The sequence below is a fragment of the Natator depressus genome, chromosome 1 (assembly GCF_965152275.1).
Source record: "Natator depressus isolate rNatDep1 chromosome 1, rNatDep2.hap1, whole genome shotgun sequence".
NCBI classification, from domain to species: domain Eukaryota; kingdom Metazoa; phylum Chordata; order Testudines; family Cheloniidae; genus Natator; species Natator depressus.
In genome coordinates, this window is record NC_134234.1 from 257628761 (window position 1) to 257642368 (window position 13608).

The following is a 13608-nucleotide window of genomic DNA, read 5'->3' on the forward strand; positions in this document are numbered from 1 at the left end:
TTTTTGGCCTGAGGGCCACATCGTGTTTCGGAAATTGTATGGAGGGCTGGTTAGGGGAGGCTGTGCTGGACTGTGCCGCCGCCCCCTATCTGCCCCCCCCCTTGCGTCTCGCCCCCTGACGGCTCCCCTCTGGGACTCCTGCCCCATCCAACCCCCCCTGTTCCCTGATGGCCCCCCCAGGACCCCTACCCCATCCACACACACAGCCCCGCTCCCTGTCCCCTGACCGCCCCCGGAACCCCTGCCCCTGACTGCTCCCTGCTGCCCCATCCAACCTCCCCTCCTTCCTGACTGCCCCCCTGGACCACTGCCCCATCCAACGACCCCTTCTCCCTGTCCCCTGACTGCCCCCAGAACCCCTGCCCTTGACTGTCCCCCACCGGCCCCATCCAACCCCCCCTCTCCTTTCTGACTGCCCCTCCGGGACCCCTGCCCCCATTCAACACCCCCCCCATTCCCCACCCTCTGACCGCCCTGACCCCATCCACATCCCTTCCCCCTGACCACCAACCCCAAACTCCCCTGCCCTCTATCCAACCCCCCCCGCTCCCTGCCCCCTTACCGCACAGCACAGAGCACTGGTGGCTGGCAGCGCTACAGCCACGCTGCCCAGAGCGGTGCGCCGGTGGAGTGTAGTAAATTGCTCTCCGAAACTGCGACCAGCAGCACCGTCCTGCACGGAGCCGTTTAATACACGACGCGCTGAGGCTGCGGGGGAGGGGGAACAGCCTCCCAGGCCAGGAGCTCAGGGGCCGGGTGTGGCCCGCGGGCCGTAGTTTGCCCGCCTCTGGTGTAGGCTCTTAGCATTCTGTTGCTGTAAGCGAACTAGAGAATGAGCGCGCGTGCACACACACACACACAGCCTCAAGTCACTTACACAAACAGATGTGAAAAGAAAAGGGGTACTTGTGGCACCTTAGAGACTAACCAATTTATTTGAGCATAAGCTTTTGTGAGCTACAGCTCACTTCATCGGATGCATGCAGTGGAAAGTTTAGAAGATTAGGCTTGAATAGAGACTGGGAGTGGGTTAGTCTGGGAATAGAGACTGGGAGTTTGTGTGTGGGGGGGGGGGGGGTGAGAAAACCTGGATTTGTGCTGGAAATGGCCCAACTTGATTATCATACACATTGTAAGGAGAGTGATCACTTTAGATAAGCTATTGCCAGCAGGAGAGTGGGGTGGGAGGAGGTATTTTTTCATGCTTTGTGTGTATATAATAAGATCTTCTAAACTTTCCACAGTATGCATCCGATGAAGTGAGCTGTAGCTCACGAAAGCTTATGCTCAAATAAATTGGTTAGTCTCTAAGGTGCCACAAGTACTCCTTTTCTTTTTGTGAATACAGACTAACATGGCTGTTACTCTGAAACAGATGTGAAACGCTTTTGCTGTCCTGAGCAGCCCTCTGCCTCTTCCCTGTCTGGGGGAGTAGCCCTGTGATTCTTGCATGGCAAAAGGCAAACCGAGATAGCTAAGGAAGGGCATGTCTACATTACCCACTGGATCAATGGGCAGCGATCGATCCAGCGAGGGTCGATTTATCGCGTCTAGTCTAGACGCGATAAATCAACTGCCGCGCGCTCTCCGGTCGACTCCGGTTCTCCACCAGAGACTCCGCAAGCGGAGTCGATGGGGGAGCATCAACGGTCGATTTACTGCAGTGAAGACACCACGGTAAGTAGATCTAAGTACGCCGACTTCAGCTACGTTCTTCACGTAGCTGAAGTTGCGTAACTTAAATCGATTCCTCCCGTCCCCCCCAGGGTAGACCAGGCCGAAGTTTAGGTCCCTGCAGAATTCCTTGTAACCGATCAACACTTTCTCCAGTTCCCTAGAACATTTCAGTCTGCACGAACAAAGTCTAGAGGTCAAATTCTCAGCCGGTGTAAATCAGCATAACTCAAGGCCAGCTACACCAATATAAACCAACCAAAGGTCTGGCCCTAGGTGTTGAAACGATACATGAAACTTGGGGATGAGTTTGCTATTGCAAAGAATTGTGGGTAACTGACACCACCACCCCCCCACAGGAAACTAGATGGCACCAATCCTTAAAAGTCACTGCTTTTAAGTGTGTTTTGAAATGGGAGGGGGCAGAAGGGGAGGCGCTGAATATGTCCAACTGCTGCCTGCACTGGAAAGGATCAGTGATATCTATATCATGGATAAATGTAGCTTCTCCAACAGCGTGTAGCTAGCCACACTGGCTACAGAAAGAAGAGGAGGACTTGTGGCACCTTAGAGACTAACCAATTGATTTGAGCATAAGCTTTCGTGAGCTACAGCTCACTTCGGATGAAGTGAGCTGTAGCTCACGAAAGCTTATGCTCAAATCAATTGGTTAGTCTCTAAGGTGCCACAAGTCCTCCTTTTCTTTTTGCGAATACAGACTAACACTGCTGCTACTCTGAAAATTGGCTACAGAGCCTTTCTTCCTGAAGGGGCAGCAGAGAGCATTGCCACCTCGCTCAATGTAGACCAGGCACCAGCTAGTGTGCTGTGAGGGGGACCTACACACTGCAGTGTGGCTTCCTCTTTTCTGGAGAGAGGGGAGATTCTGCAGCCCCTTCATGTAAAATAAAATAGGGGCTTTTCTGAACAAAAATAAATAATACACTCAGTACAGTAGCCCCCTGTGCTGTTTATTTTGAGGTTTAGATCCATAAATGTTCTGTTTGCTGCCGATGTTTGTATTAATGACGCAGACCTGCAGGGTAGCAGTGTGAGGGGGAGATTTGGGGACTTGGGCAGGGAGACAGTTGGAGCTGTTGACACCTGGGAAGGTGCAGGGGGCGGTCGGGGATTTGCTGGACTTTTCTTCTGAAACCTTCAGCAGTGGAACAGCTAGCAATGTTGGCATTTCAACAGTCATCTCAAGGTTTGAGACCTGACTCTCCATTGAGATCAATGGGGTGTGTTTTACCCCCCAAAGCTATTGTTCCAGGGTTTCTGCAGACTCACAAAGTCAATACTGCATGTGTTACGCTTGGTTTGTGTTTCCAGTGTTACCTGCTCAACCAGGCGGGCTAGAAATGTATTGGTTTTGACTGAAAGCTCCAATTCTGCAGCAAGGGCTGGCCACTGAATCAGAGATGACATGAAACCCTGTCTGTGGACAGCTGATTGTTCCCCCACCACTAAAAATCAGCCACCTCTGGGGTGAAACATAATGCACAGTAGCACTACGCGGCGCTTTAGGGCAGGAAGAGAACAGTAACACGTTCCCCTGAAACTGCAAGAGGAACTTAGGGAGGCAAAATGGAACTGTTCAAGCTACAATTTGGCACAGAAGCGGGAGGGTGGGAGGGGATGCTCCCTCATTGAAAAGCACCATAGGATTGTCAGAAGGAACTCCCACATCTGCTTTTTCCTCTCAATGCGATTTCCTCTTTGAATTCCCTCCCCCTGCAACACACACTACACACATACATCCCTTCCAGCCCCCACCCTGCCAGAACCCCGGAGCTCAATCTCCCATAGCTGCGGTCAATGGAATTGCTCCTTTCTGCTGGGCAATGGAAATCTCACTGCAATGTGGATAAAAGCCCGTTAAAGCTTCTCTCTCACTAAGCTGCTTCCTACTAGCTGGTCAAGTGCCTCCACAGCCACCTGCTGCTGATAGACACTTTAGCCACTGCAATGTGGCCACTTCCTCCTTATGCTTTGCTCTTCTTGGCGCCTCTGGCTTGGGCTTTTCCTGACCTCTTTTCCTTGCTGGGATTTCTTTCTGTTTTGATTTTGGCCTTGACTTTGTCTGGATGGGCCCTTCTGGATTTCTCCATACCCCAGCCTGGGCAGCTTTTGAAGACAGCAGAAAGCTTGATCTTCTGCCCGCGGACTTCTGCAGGGGACCCACAGGTGGCTCCCACACGCAGGTTCAGTTTGTCAATCCATCTGAAAACGGGGCAAGAGACAGAGGAAGGAGACGAGAAAAACTCCAGGTGGACTTAGCAAATTACGGGCACAAATGGCTGTGCTGACAAACCAGGGCATTTGCTCTCTGTTAACAAGTTCAAAGGGAGTTTGGGGCGGGCTTGACCACCCTGGAGAGTGACGCCCTCTGAGTTCCCCTGGAACGGGGACAGCTCAGGCAGGGCACTTCAGTCTCCCCACATGTGCAAACAGTTTGGAAAGTTTTAACACCCCAAAAAGGCAGTTGTGTAGAGTAAGAATCACAGCTGCAGTCACCCCAGCCAGGACATATTTCAGGGGTTCTGAATCCTCAGACTTCAGGGTATAAGGTGAGCAGCAACTGAGGTCGTGAAGAAATACATGCCAGGCTACAGCCCAATGAGGCGCATTATGTGCCATTTACACCTCCCTTGGAAGCATCAAGCGTTGGGAATTGGGTGAGACAGGCAACCAGAGGACCTATGGTCTTTTCTGATCTGCCAGTTCCTTTGCTTTTCCTCTTTGCCCTCATTTGCCCATATGCCTCAGTAATACTGTGGAGCGCTCCCCTCTAGGCAGGAGGGCCCAGATCCTCAATGGTATTTAGGCACCTAAGTCCCATGGATTTCAATGTTCCCATGGATTAGCCTCCCTGCTAAGACTGGCAGCAAGGTTGCAAATTGGTGCCTGTTGCAATGATATTTTCAGTGGCGTGAACACCTCCCTAGCAGGAACTGAGCAGAGATCCACACCCTCCTATCAGTCAGACCCAGCCAGGCTGCTGGACCTAAACAGTGACTCACCTGCGCAGTGGGAGGAGCTGGCAGTCGCAGTGGAAGGGGATGTCTCTCAGGTTGATGACCTCCAGCCCTGTGAAGCTGCACAAGTCAGGCACGTTATGCATGTTGTTGTTGTCCAGGTACAGACTCTTCATCCTGGGACCCAGTCCAGCAAAGGCCCTTGAGGAAAGCTGCAAATGATGAGATGGGGCTGATGAGTCAAAGGAAAACAGCCGTGGATGATTTTAATAGGCAGTTAAATATCTGCATGCACTTTCTGATTGTGTGTGTGTGTTAAATAACTCTCATTGGTTCCTGTCTCTACTGTGAATGGGGCTTGTGTTACTGTCACTTTGTATCAATACTTCCCAGCAGGCAGTTCAGTTTGATGACATAATTTGTGACAAAGGAAGAGCAGGAGCTCATTGTGAGAGAAGCAAATACTTTCACAGTTACTGTGTAAAGTGAGTTCTCTGTCTTTATTGGTTAATGTAATTGTGGTACTGAATATTTAGTGCTAAATATTAATTCCCTTAAATAGCTCTGTAAGCTTTTACCTCCTTCACATATTGAAATGTTGCACTTTGTGTCTCTTAAGTAACCTGCATCAGACTCAAGTTGGCAGTGTCCTATCTAATTTTACATTATGTTCTGGACTGTAAACTCTTTGGAGCAGGGAATTTCACCTGTTCTGTGTTTGAAAGTGCAGGGTAAATGTACGGTGTTATATAAATATGTGCAATTTTTAATAGCTATATTTAACATCCTTTTCAATTTGATATTTTGTTCTTTTTGGCAACTGGATGTGTTACGCTTAGTATAGCTTTTCACTTTGACTCAGGTGTTCCTTTAACTAATGGCAAGACACTGAACTGAGCAGATTGTAGGGGCTTTTTCAGTCCCTGGTTAGCTGATTGTCATCTTATTTTTTATCTCAGTTTAAACAGCACCAGTCCAACAAAGCATGTAAGCATGTGCTTAACTTTAAGCATATGAGCAGTGCCATTTTCAAGGCTGCTACTCGTGTTTAAGTGCTTAGTTGGGTCAGAGCCGTAGAGTACGTGCTTTCTACTTGCAAGACTTTGTGGATCCAATTCCCCGTTTTAATTTAATCCCTGTGGCAGAGATTGTCAGCCTCTGTGACAATCACAAAGGGAAAAGCCCACTCCACTTTCCCACCTCTGGTTTTCAGGTTTGGTTCAGTCTCTCGTGCTCAGGATGGTCTCTAGATTCCAGGAGCACCTCAGTGACCATCATTCCTGCAGCACTTCCTTTGAGAGGCTGTGAAAACCAGCACGGAGGATTCTGGGGTCATGCATGAAGTGGGATTCGGTACAAGTAGCTGAACAAGGGTTTCATGCTATGGAAAACTAATGAGACCCCTTTACTTTACATAACCAGTTTCGGTTTCATTTTGGGGACCCCAGGATGTACCCAAATTTCCATTGAAAGGGAAAGAAGAATTTGGCAGGGACGTGTTCCACTTTCTTCTCTACAAGCAAGAGAAACTCTGGGCTCTGCGCTGGCCTCGTTCTGGGTTTTGTGCGTAAAACCGATCAGGATGGTTGAATGGCCAGGCAATCTCCCTGGACCCAAGTTTGGTGCTCTCCTTCCCCAGGGCTGGGAGTTGCTGTGAAAGCAATGTGGGAGGCCCCGGATGCAGCCTTGTTGAGCCTGAAAGGAGCCTTGGCTGGCAGGAGGATGGTGGCAGTTTGGGGTGCTTGAGAGGAGAGAGAAACAGGTGAGTAGCAGACGGGAATCCCTCAGAATTGCTCTTCACAGGACAAGAAGAAATATTGACAAATTGGAGGAAAGAGAAATATCAGTTATTAGGACCCTGGGGGGAGGAGCTTAGGGCACGATCTACAGCCCATTGAAAGAAACAGGAATCTTTCTATTGACTATCAATTTCTATTGGCTTTGGATCAAGCCCTTAATGAGGACAGATTAAAGAAACAAAGAGCCCGTAACCTGGCTGGGCAATGATGTGGGGGAGATCTGGCACCTGTGAAAGGTGCAATTGCCAAGGAGGGGGAGAGAGGGACTGTTTAGGGCAGGCTGAGGGGGCATAATCACTAGGAGTAACAGGATGAAACTGAACAAAGGTGCAATTCAGGCTAAATATCGGGAAGCTTTTCTTCCAAGAGAGGTCTGAGGCTGAGCAATCGTCTCCCAAGGGAAGTGGTGCAAGCCCCAGTGTTGGGGCCATTGCCTTGGGTTGGAAACCCCTTCATTTGGTCCAGACGAAACACTGGATCATGCTACAGGGAAGCTCTCTGCAGTGGGAACAGGGAGGAGAGGTGACTGAACAGTAACTTGTATAGTAGGATTCAGCTTTAGCAGGCTGGGGCACTCGCCCATCTCCCTCCCTCCTTCCCTCCCTCTCACCTGTTCTAGCCCCATATTATCCAGATACAGGTGCAGCAGGGACCTGGCTACTGGGAGGAAGGCTCCATCCCCAATATACTGGATGGGATTCTTGGACAGCTTCAGCTCAGTAAGGGCAGGCAAACCCCGGAGGGACCTGGTGGGCACTTCCTGCAAAAGGTTCTCATCCAGGTGCAGCTTCTCTAGCATCTTGGCGGGGCTCAGGGCTCTGGGGGACACACGAGTGATGCGGTTCCCACTCAGGTAGACCCAGCGTAGCTGCCCTGTCCCAGCCAGGTCATCGTCTGACAGCTGGCTGATGGAGTTATGCTGCAAGTGGAGGGAGAAGAGGTTGGGCAGGCGGCTGAAGGCCCCGGTGGGCATCTGAGTGAACCTGTTATGGTCCAGGTACAAGTAGCTGAGCTGGGGGGCCCCATCAAAGGCATCAGCATCTATGGCAGCGATGTTGTTGTTAGACAGGTAGAGGTAGACCAGCTTCTTTAAGCCCTGGAAGGCACCCAGCTGCAGTTCTGTGATTTTGCAGTTTTGCAGGTGGAGTGAGACCAGCTCCTTCAAGCCAGGGAAGGATCCCTTGGGTATGGAGCGGAACTCATTTTGGCGCAGGTCCAGGAGCTGGGTGTTGCCAGGGAACCCCTTGGGGATCTTCCGGAGGCCTCTGTTCTCGCAGTTGCTGTGTTGGAAATCAGGGGAGCAGGCGCAGCCTTTTGGACACCTCGTCTTAGCATCTCCCTCTGGCTCCCTCCTGCGGGTGGCTGGGCTGGGGAGCTGCTCCTCGTCTGGGGCATGGCCCCCACATTTCATATCAATGGACCTCAGCGACTCCAGCTGCTCACCCCTGAAGGCACCAGGACCTGCACATGGCACATCGGCCTGGATCCTCGCTTTCTCCATCCACTCTTTGAAGGGCCGCATGTAGCAAGTGCAAACTATGGGGTTCCCTGTTAAGTTGATTTTCTTCAGGTGGGCGGCTTCTGTCAGCGGCTGCAGCACCTGCAGCTGGTTGTTGTGGAGGTCGACTGTGTGCAGCAGGGGGCTCTTCACGAAGGCTTTGTGTGAGACATCCTGCAGGGCCATGTTGTCCAAGAACAGCTGCTTCAGTGAAGCCATCTCAATGGCCTCCTCGCTGATGTAGGTGACAGGGTTGTGTCCCAGGTCCAGCCGTGTGGTATCTGACAGCCTCGACAGGGCTTCTGTGGGCAGGGACTGCAGTTCGTTGTGGTCCAGGCTCAACCTCCTCAGGGTAGGCAACCCAGCAAAGGCCTCCGTGGCTATGACATGAAGTGCATTATGGGACAGGCGGAGCCACTTGATCAGCTGCAGACCCTGGAAGACCATATCCGGCAGGTAGACCAGGAAGTTCTCGCCAAGGTTGAGGAAGTTGAGGAAGCCCAGTTGGCTGAAAGCCCCTGGCTTTATCTCTTCTATGCGGTTCTTCTCCAGGATGAGCTGCTGAAGAGAAGACAGCCCATCCAGGGACTCCTGGTAGATGAAGGCTATACTGTTGGAAGCCAGGTTGAGGTAAATCAGTCGTCCTAGTCCCCTGAAAGCTCCTTCCTCAATACTCTCCACATTGCATCGCTGCAGGTTTAAGTGGGTGAGGTATGGGATAGGGAGGAAAGCTCCTCCAGGGATGACTTTTATGTTGTTGCCCCAGAGATCCAGTTTTTGGGTGACCTGTTGATTACACAAGCATCAGTCACTGAAGATGGAATCCACAACCTCTCCTAGCCTTCTGCAGCAGAGTGACTGGCTGTCCCTGTCCTCCCTGCAGTCGTTATCGCTGTGATCTGGCCAGATCTCACAAGCAGGCTTATGCCTGGTCAGTACTTAGAAGAGACACTTCCCAGAGGACCTCCAGTCTGCTGCAGAAAGCTGTGTTGGGGTCTCAATAGTGACTGTTTGTCCTGCTGAACCAGGCTTCCTGCGGCGCGGCAATCGCTAGCATCCTGCGTGAGCCGTAGTTCAGTACGGACTCAGAGGGGACAGTGCCTCCTACCCCAGCACCACCTTCCTGCAGCCATCTGGGTTCCCCTTGTTCCCTTATTTCACCACCTGGCTCTGCTTTAGCTTTTAAGGTCTGTAACAATCACCACCTCGTAGGGGCCTGACTGTGTATTGCCCAGAAAATATTGTAACGGTTTTTTTGTCTTGATAAGATGAGTTATTTTTATGCTGTTGTTCGGTAGAAGAGCTGACCCTGGGCAGACCAGCTCATCTTGCAAACTGCCCTGCAGGTGGCTCGACCCCCACCCCACCCCCTTCAGATTTTCACAGCGACGGCATTGAAAGGCTGTGAGGTTACTGCACAGATCTTTTGGGAACCCAGATATCTGCACGAGGTGAACCACACCGGCCTGCGTCTTGTCCCGCCTCCTCTCCCCTGTCCTGCAGCGGCCTGTGTGGCTCCGTGCTGTGCCGGGAGAGAGCGGCTCAGGCTGGCTGCCCTGATGCCCCGGGGGTGAGGAGCGTTGCGACAGGCCGCGACGGTGGTGGCAGCGGCGGGAAGTGTGTGTGGAGGTGGGGGGGGGGGGGCAGTGTAAGGGCACTTCGTGCTGTGTTTGCCTCTGTCTCCTCCCTGCCCTCGCTGTGCCCAGTGACTGACCTGTGGGACGGTGATGGGCACCTCCGTCAGGTTCTTGTTCAGGCACGTGACGTGGTGCTTTATGTTATCGCAGATGCAGATCCGTGGGCAGCGCTCGGCAGCCGCTCTCCTGGCTTGGAAGAGAGCTGACACCAGGAGGAGGCCCAGGGAACCCCACATCCTGGAAAGCAGCTACAGGTGAGAGAGAGAAAGGGAAGAGGCACCCCAATCAGACAGAGACGTGCATTCCCACAGTGCTTCTCGTCCCCATGGACCCTAAATGCTCCGCAGGCTGCGTCCCTTGGGATTGAGGGGGATTGTGGCAGCTGTTTCACGGTGCATTGCAGTGCTACAGCCCCTTTGAGAGACAGGGAAGGGGATAGTGTAACGAAGGGAAAGTGCAGTGGGAAGTTTAGATTACTTAGGTATGAACCTAGTTTTAAACATGTGAGTTGTCCCATTGAACTCAATGGGAGCTGGATTAATTCTGTTTCCATTCTTGAACTCAAGGGGTTGGGGCTACTCCTCACATGCTTAAAGCTAAACACATGCTTACATGCTTCACTGGATCAGGGCTTTAGAGGGCAGAGCAACATCAGCTAAATCACCAGTACCTCCTCCTGCAACACTTGGACTTTCCTTGGAGGTTTCCTTTCCAAGTACGGACCAGGTCCAACCTGCTTCAGTTTGTGAGATCAGATATAATCTCACTCCAAGGCAGAGTGGCTAAAGGACAACACCGGTGCTGCCAGAAAAGGAGTGGAGAGCATTCTGCAGACACAAGAGCATGTGCTAATGTGAATGTGACAACACGCATTACTGTTGCCATATACCCCAAGAGAAGGAGGGTACCGTAGGGCGCTGCGGTAACTCGTCGCCATTCTGAGCCAATCACCCTAGCAATAGCGCTGCTCCAGTGCATCCTTGCTTGTACCGCAACTTCCAGTTGGTAGCTGAGTGCTTTAGAAATGCTAATTAGCTTAGCCTCACACCACGCCTGGTAGGCAGATCTGTAATGTCTCCTCATTTTACAGAGGGGTAACATCAACATCATCATCATCATTATTTATTTTATTTTATTTTTTTTTTTTTATTTTCAAGTGCCCCAAAGGTGCAAGGTACTTCCCCATAACAAGTAAAAGGCATGATCCCTGCTCCAGCGAGTTTGACATCTGTATTGGAGAGGACACACCAAGGGAGGGATCAGAAGAAGGCAACAACGGGAGGTGAACATGTCAGGAGGACAAGGTTTTCCATAATAAGATCAGGTGGTTTGGAAGTGAGGTCTGGACCCATCTGGATGGCTCATCCAAGCTGATTCTGTGTTTGGTTTGTTACTTCCACCTTGTTTCCCCATAGACTTTCTGGCAGAGGTGGGTTCTTAGGAAAGGCTTGGATGAGGTGAAAGGAGGTGAGCTTGGCGACTGTGTCGTGGGGGGTGCCCCAGTCATAAGGGTCAGCAGGGAAGAAGTAATGGGGATGGAGGTGTTTGTGAGAGGCTGGCTGCACTGGCAAAGCAGGTTGGATGTGGAAGTGGGAAATGCGGGAGGAGACCATGTCTGAGAGGCCGGGCTTAGGAGCAAAGACAAGAAGTTTGTATTTGATGTTCAGGGTGGTGGGAAGCCAGTGAAGTGACTCAGTGGGAGGTGATGTGATTGGAGCAATTAGCGAGAGAGAGGTGGTTTTGGCAGCAGCATTTTCAGATGGATCAGAAGTGGTCACGGTTGATTGACCGAAGAGGGCTGAGGACAAGTGACTTGATCCTCAGGGCAGAAAGGAAAGTGCTGTGTATTTGAAATATTGTGATGGAATGAGTGACAGGAATAAGTAATGGCCTGGATATTTGGGGAGAAGGAGAGACAGGAGCCACAGCTGTCATCCAGGTTATGGGCCAGGATGATGCAAGAGATGGTGGTTGTGTCAGCTGTAACCTGGAACAAAGTCAGTGAAGATGTTTGGCAGGGGAGACAGTAAAGCTTGTTTTGGGCCATGCTGAACTTGAATTGACCATGAACTGCCCAAGAGGAGCTGTTGGAGAGTCAATGAGAGAGCGGTCCACAGCAGAAAACTATATCTGAAAGTCATCAGCACACAGGTGACAGCTAAACCTCTGCAAACAGATGAGGTCACCCAGTGATGGGATAGAGAGGGCAAAGAGGAGAGGACCCAAGATGAAGTGCTAGGGAACGTCCATAGAGAAGTGGGAAAGGAGGGGGGAAGAGCCACCAGAGATGCAGAAGGAGAACCAAGCGAGGTGAGAGTCACAGGTCGATGGCAGCAGAAAGGTCAAGGAGGATGAGGATGGAGGATAGGCTTGAGATAAAGCCAGGAAGAAGCCACTAGAGACGTTGGAGAGATGAGAAGTAAGGCCTGGAAAGGTTTAAATGACTCTCCTGTGGTCACAGAGTCAGTGGCAGAGCAGCCCAATGACCCAGGGGCCTCACTCCTGGCCCTGAGCCTGCCCAGAGCCCCGTCCATCCTGCCGGGGTAACGCAGGACAGGAAGAAGCCAAGGCTTCATGAGGCAGTGAATCCGCTCTGAGTGCTGGAGACGTGGCACGCCCTGGGCCGAGGCCTTCGAGCTGCTGTTTTAGCGAATTAGTGTAAGCTAAGAATGTGGCTAGAAGCAAAATGGGCAGCGTTAGCAAAGGCTCTTTGAATGGTCAGTGGAGTGGCAAAAATGTATGTGGGAGAATCCAGAGCTGGGGGAGGGGGTGGGGGGAATCTCACGGGCGAGAATAGCAAATATCAGCGTTCACAGCTCCATCTGCAGCAGGGCTCCCACCATTGCAAACCCCAGTGGAGCTGAGCTGAGCGTAGACCAGGCCCATGCTGGTGAATCTCTTGAGCCAGGGTCAGTGCTGGCTTTCCATCCACTGTTATGTTAACGCACTTCCCTTCTGCCCTTCTGTGTCAATCCTGTGCCCCCACAAACAGCGCTGCTGAGCCTGTCCTCCAGCACGCCGGGCTATTCCACGCCTGGGGATCCCACTTACTCTGCTAACGTGCCTCACTCCTGGCCTGCAGCATCGCCTGTCCTGGGCCCCACATGGCACTGCCCCTCCTGCAACAGCCCCAGCTATCCCAGCCCTGGGCACCACACAGCCCTGCTGGCTCACCTCAGCGCTGAGCAGCGGCACCCATCCCAAACTCCACTCACACACACAGGGAGTGCGATCCTCGTTTGCTGCACCCCTGGCATATCCCAGTCCTGGGCCCTGCCAATACAGCTCAGTCCTGACCTGCAGCCTTCCCGGTCACTGAATGCCCACGTCTCTCCTGAGCAGGGAGCGCTCAGCATGCTGCTTGTGCAGTGTGGACAAACCCCCAGGACCAGGAGCTGCATTAAGGTCCTTGAAATCATTTGGGCTTAATATGTGAAAGTGCGCTGCTGTCACAGCAGTGAGAGGCAGCAACCCAGCCTCGTCTTCCCCCTGCCCAAGCCCCCAACAACTTACCCAGCTGCTTCCTCCTGTTTGCACAAGGCAGATCCTTCCCCAGGAAAGCAGGGCTAGGGTGACACAAAACCGAGGAAAGTGAAGATGGGAATGGCAAAGAAGAAGGGACTGAAATCCTTTCACCCAGCAGCTACCAGAGTCCTGTGAATTCTCCTGGTGGGAGTGGGTGGGTGTGGTTTACTTTACTCACAGAAATGAGAGCTGAATGGAGTGTTGTGTTGCTTTCCCAGCCCGGCTTATGCTCACACAGAGCTGCGGGGGGGAGGAACAGTCGGGGGGGAAGAAGCAAAACTAAAGTGAAGCGCAGCCTTTGGGAAAGCAGCAACTAAGCAGATGCATCCCTCTGTACTTACTGGGAAAGCCTTTGGTAGAGGAAGGGCTGTGGAATTTAAACCCCTTGTCTTGAATGGTTTCAGAGTAGCAGTGGTGTTAGACTGTATTCGCAAAAAGAAAAGGAGTACTAGTGGCACCTTTGAGACTAACCAATTTATTTGAGCATAAGCTTTCGT

At 51.9% G+C, this 13608-nt stretch overlaps 1 protein-coding gene across 1 annotated transcript; it reads right to left on the bottom strand.

Annotated features, from left to right (window-relative positions):
• Nucleotides 1-3482: 3482 nt before the first annotated feature.
• On the bottom strand, nt 3483-13305 carry CHADL (chondroadherin like). Its single transcript, XM_074950252.1, has 5 exons — nt 13100-13305; nt 9664-9834; nt 7062-8735; nt 4698-4864; nt 3483-3897 (listed from the first exon to the last, which is right to left on the bottom strand). Exons 2-5 carry the CDS (start codon nt 9820-9822, stop codon nt 3660-3662), a joined length of 2238 nt encoding a protein of 745 aa, XP_074806353.1. The 5' UTR covers nt 9823-9834; nt 13100-13305; the 3' UTR covers nt 3483-3659.
• Nucleotides 13306-13608: the final 303 nt, after the last annotated feature.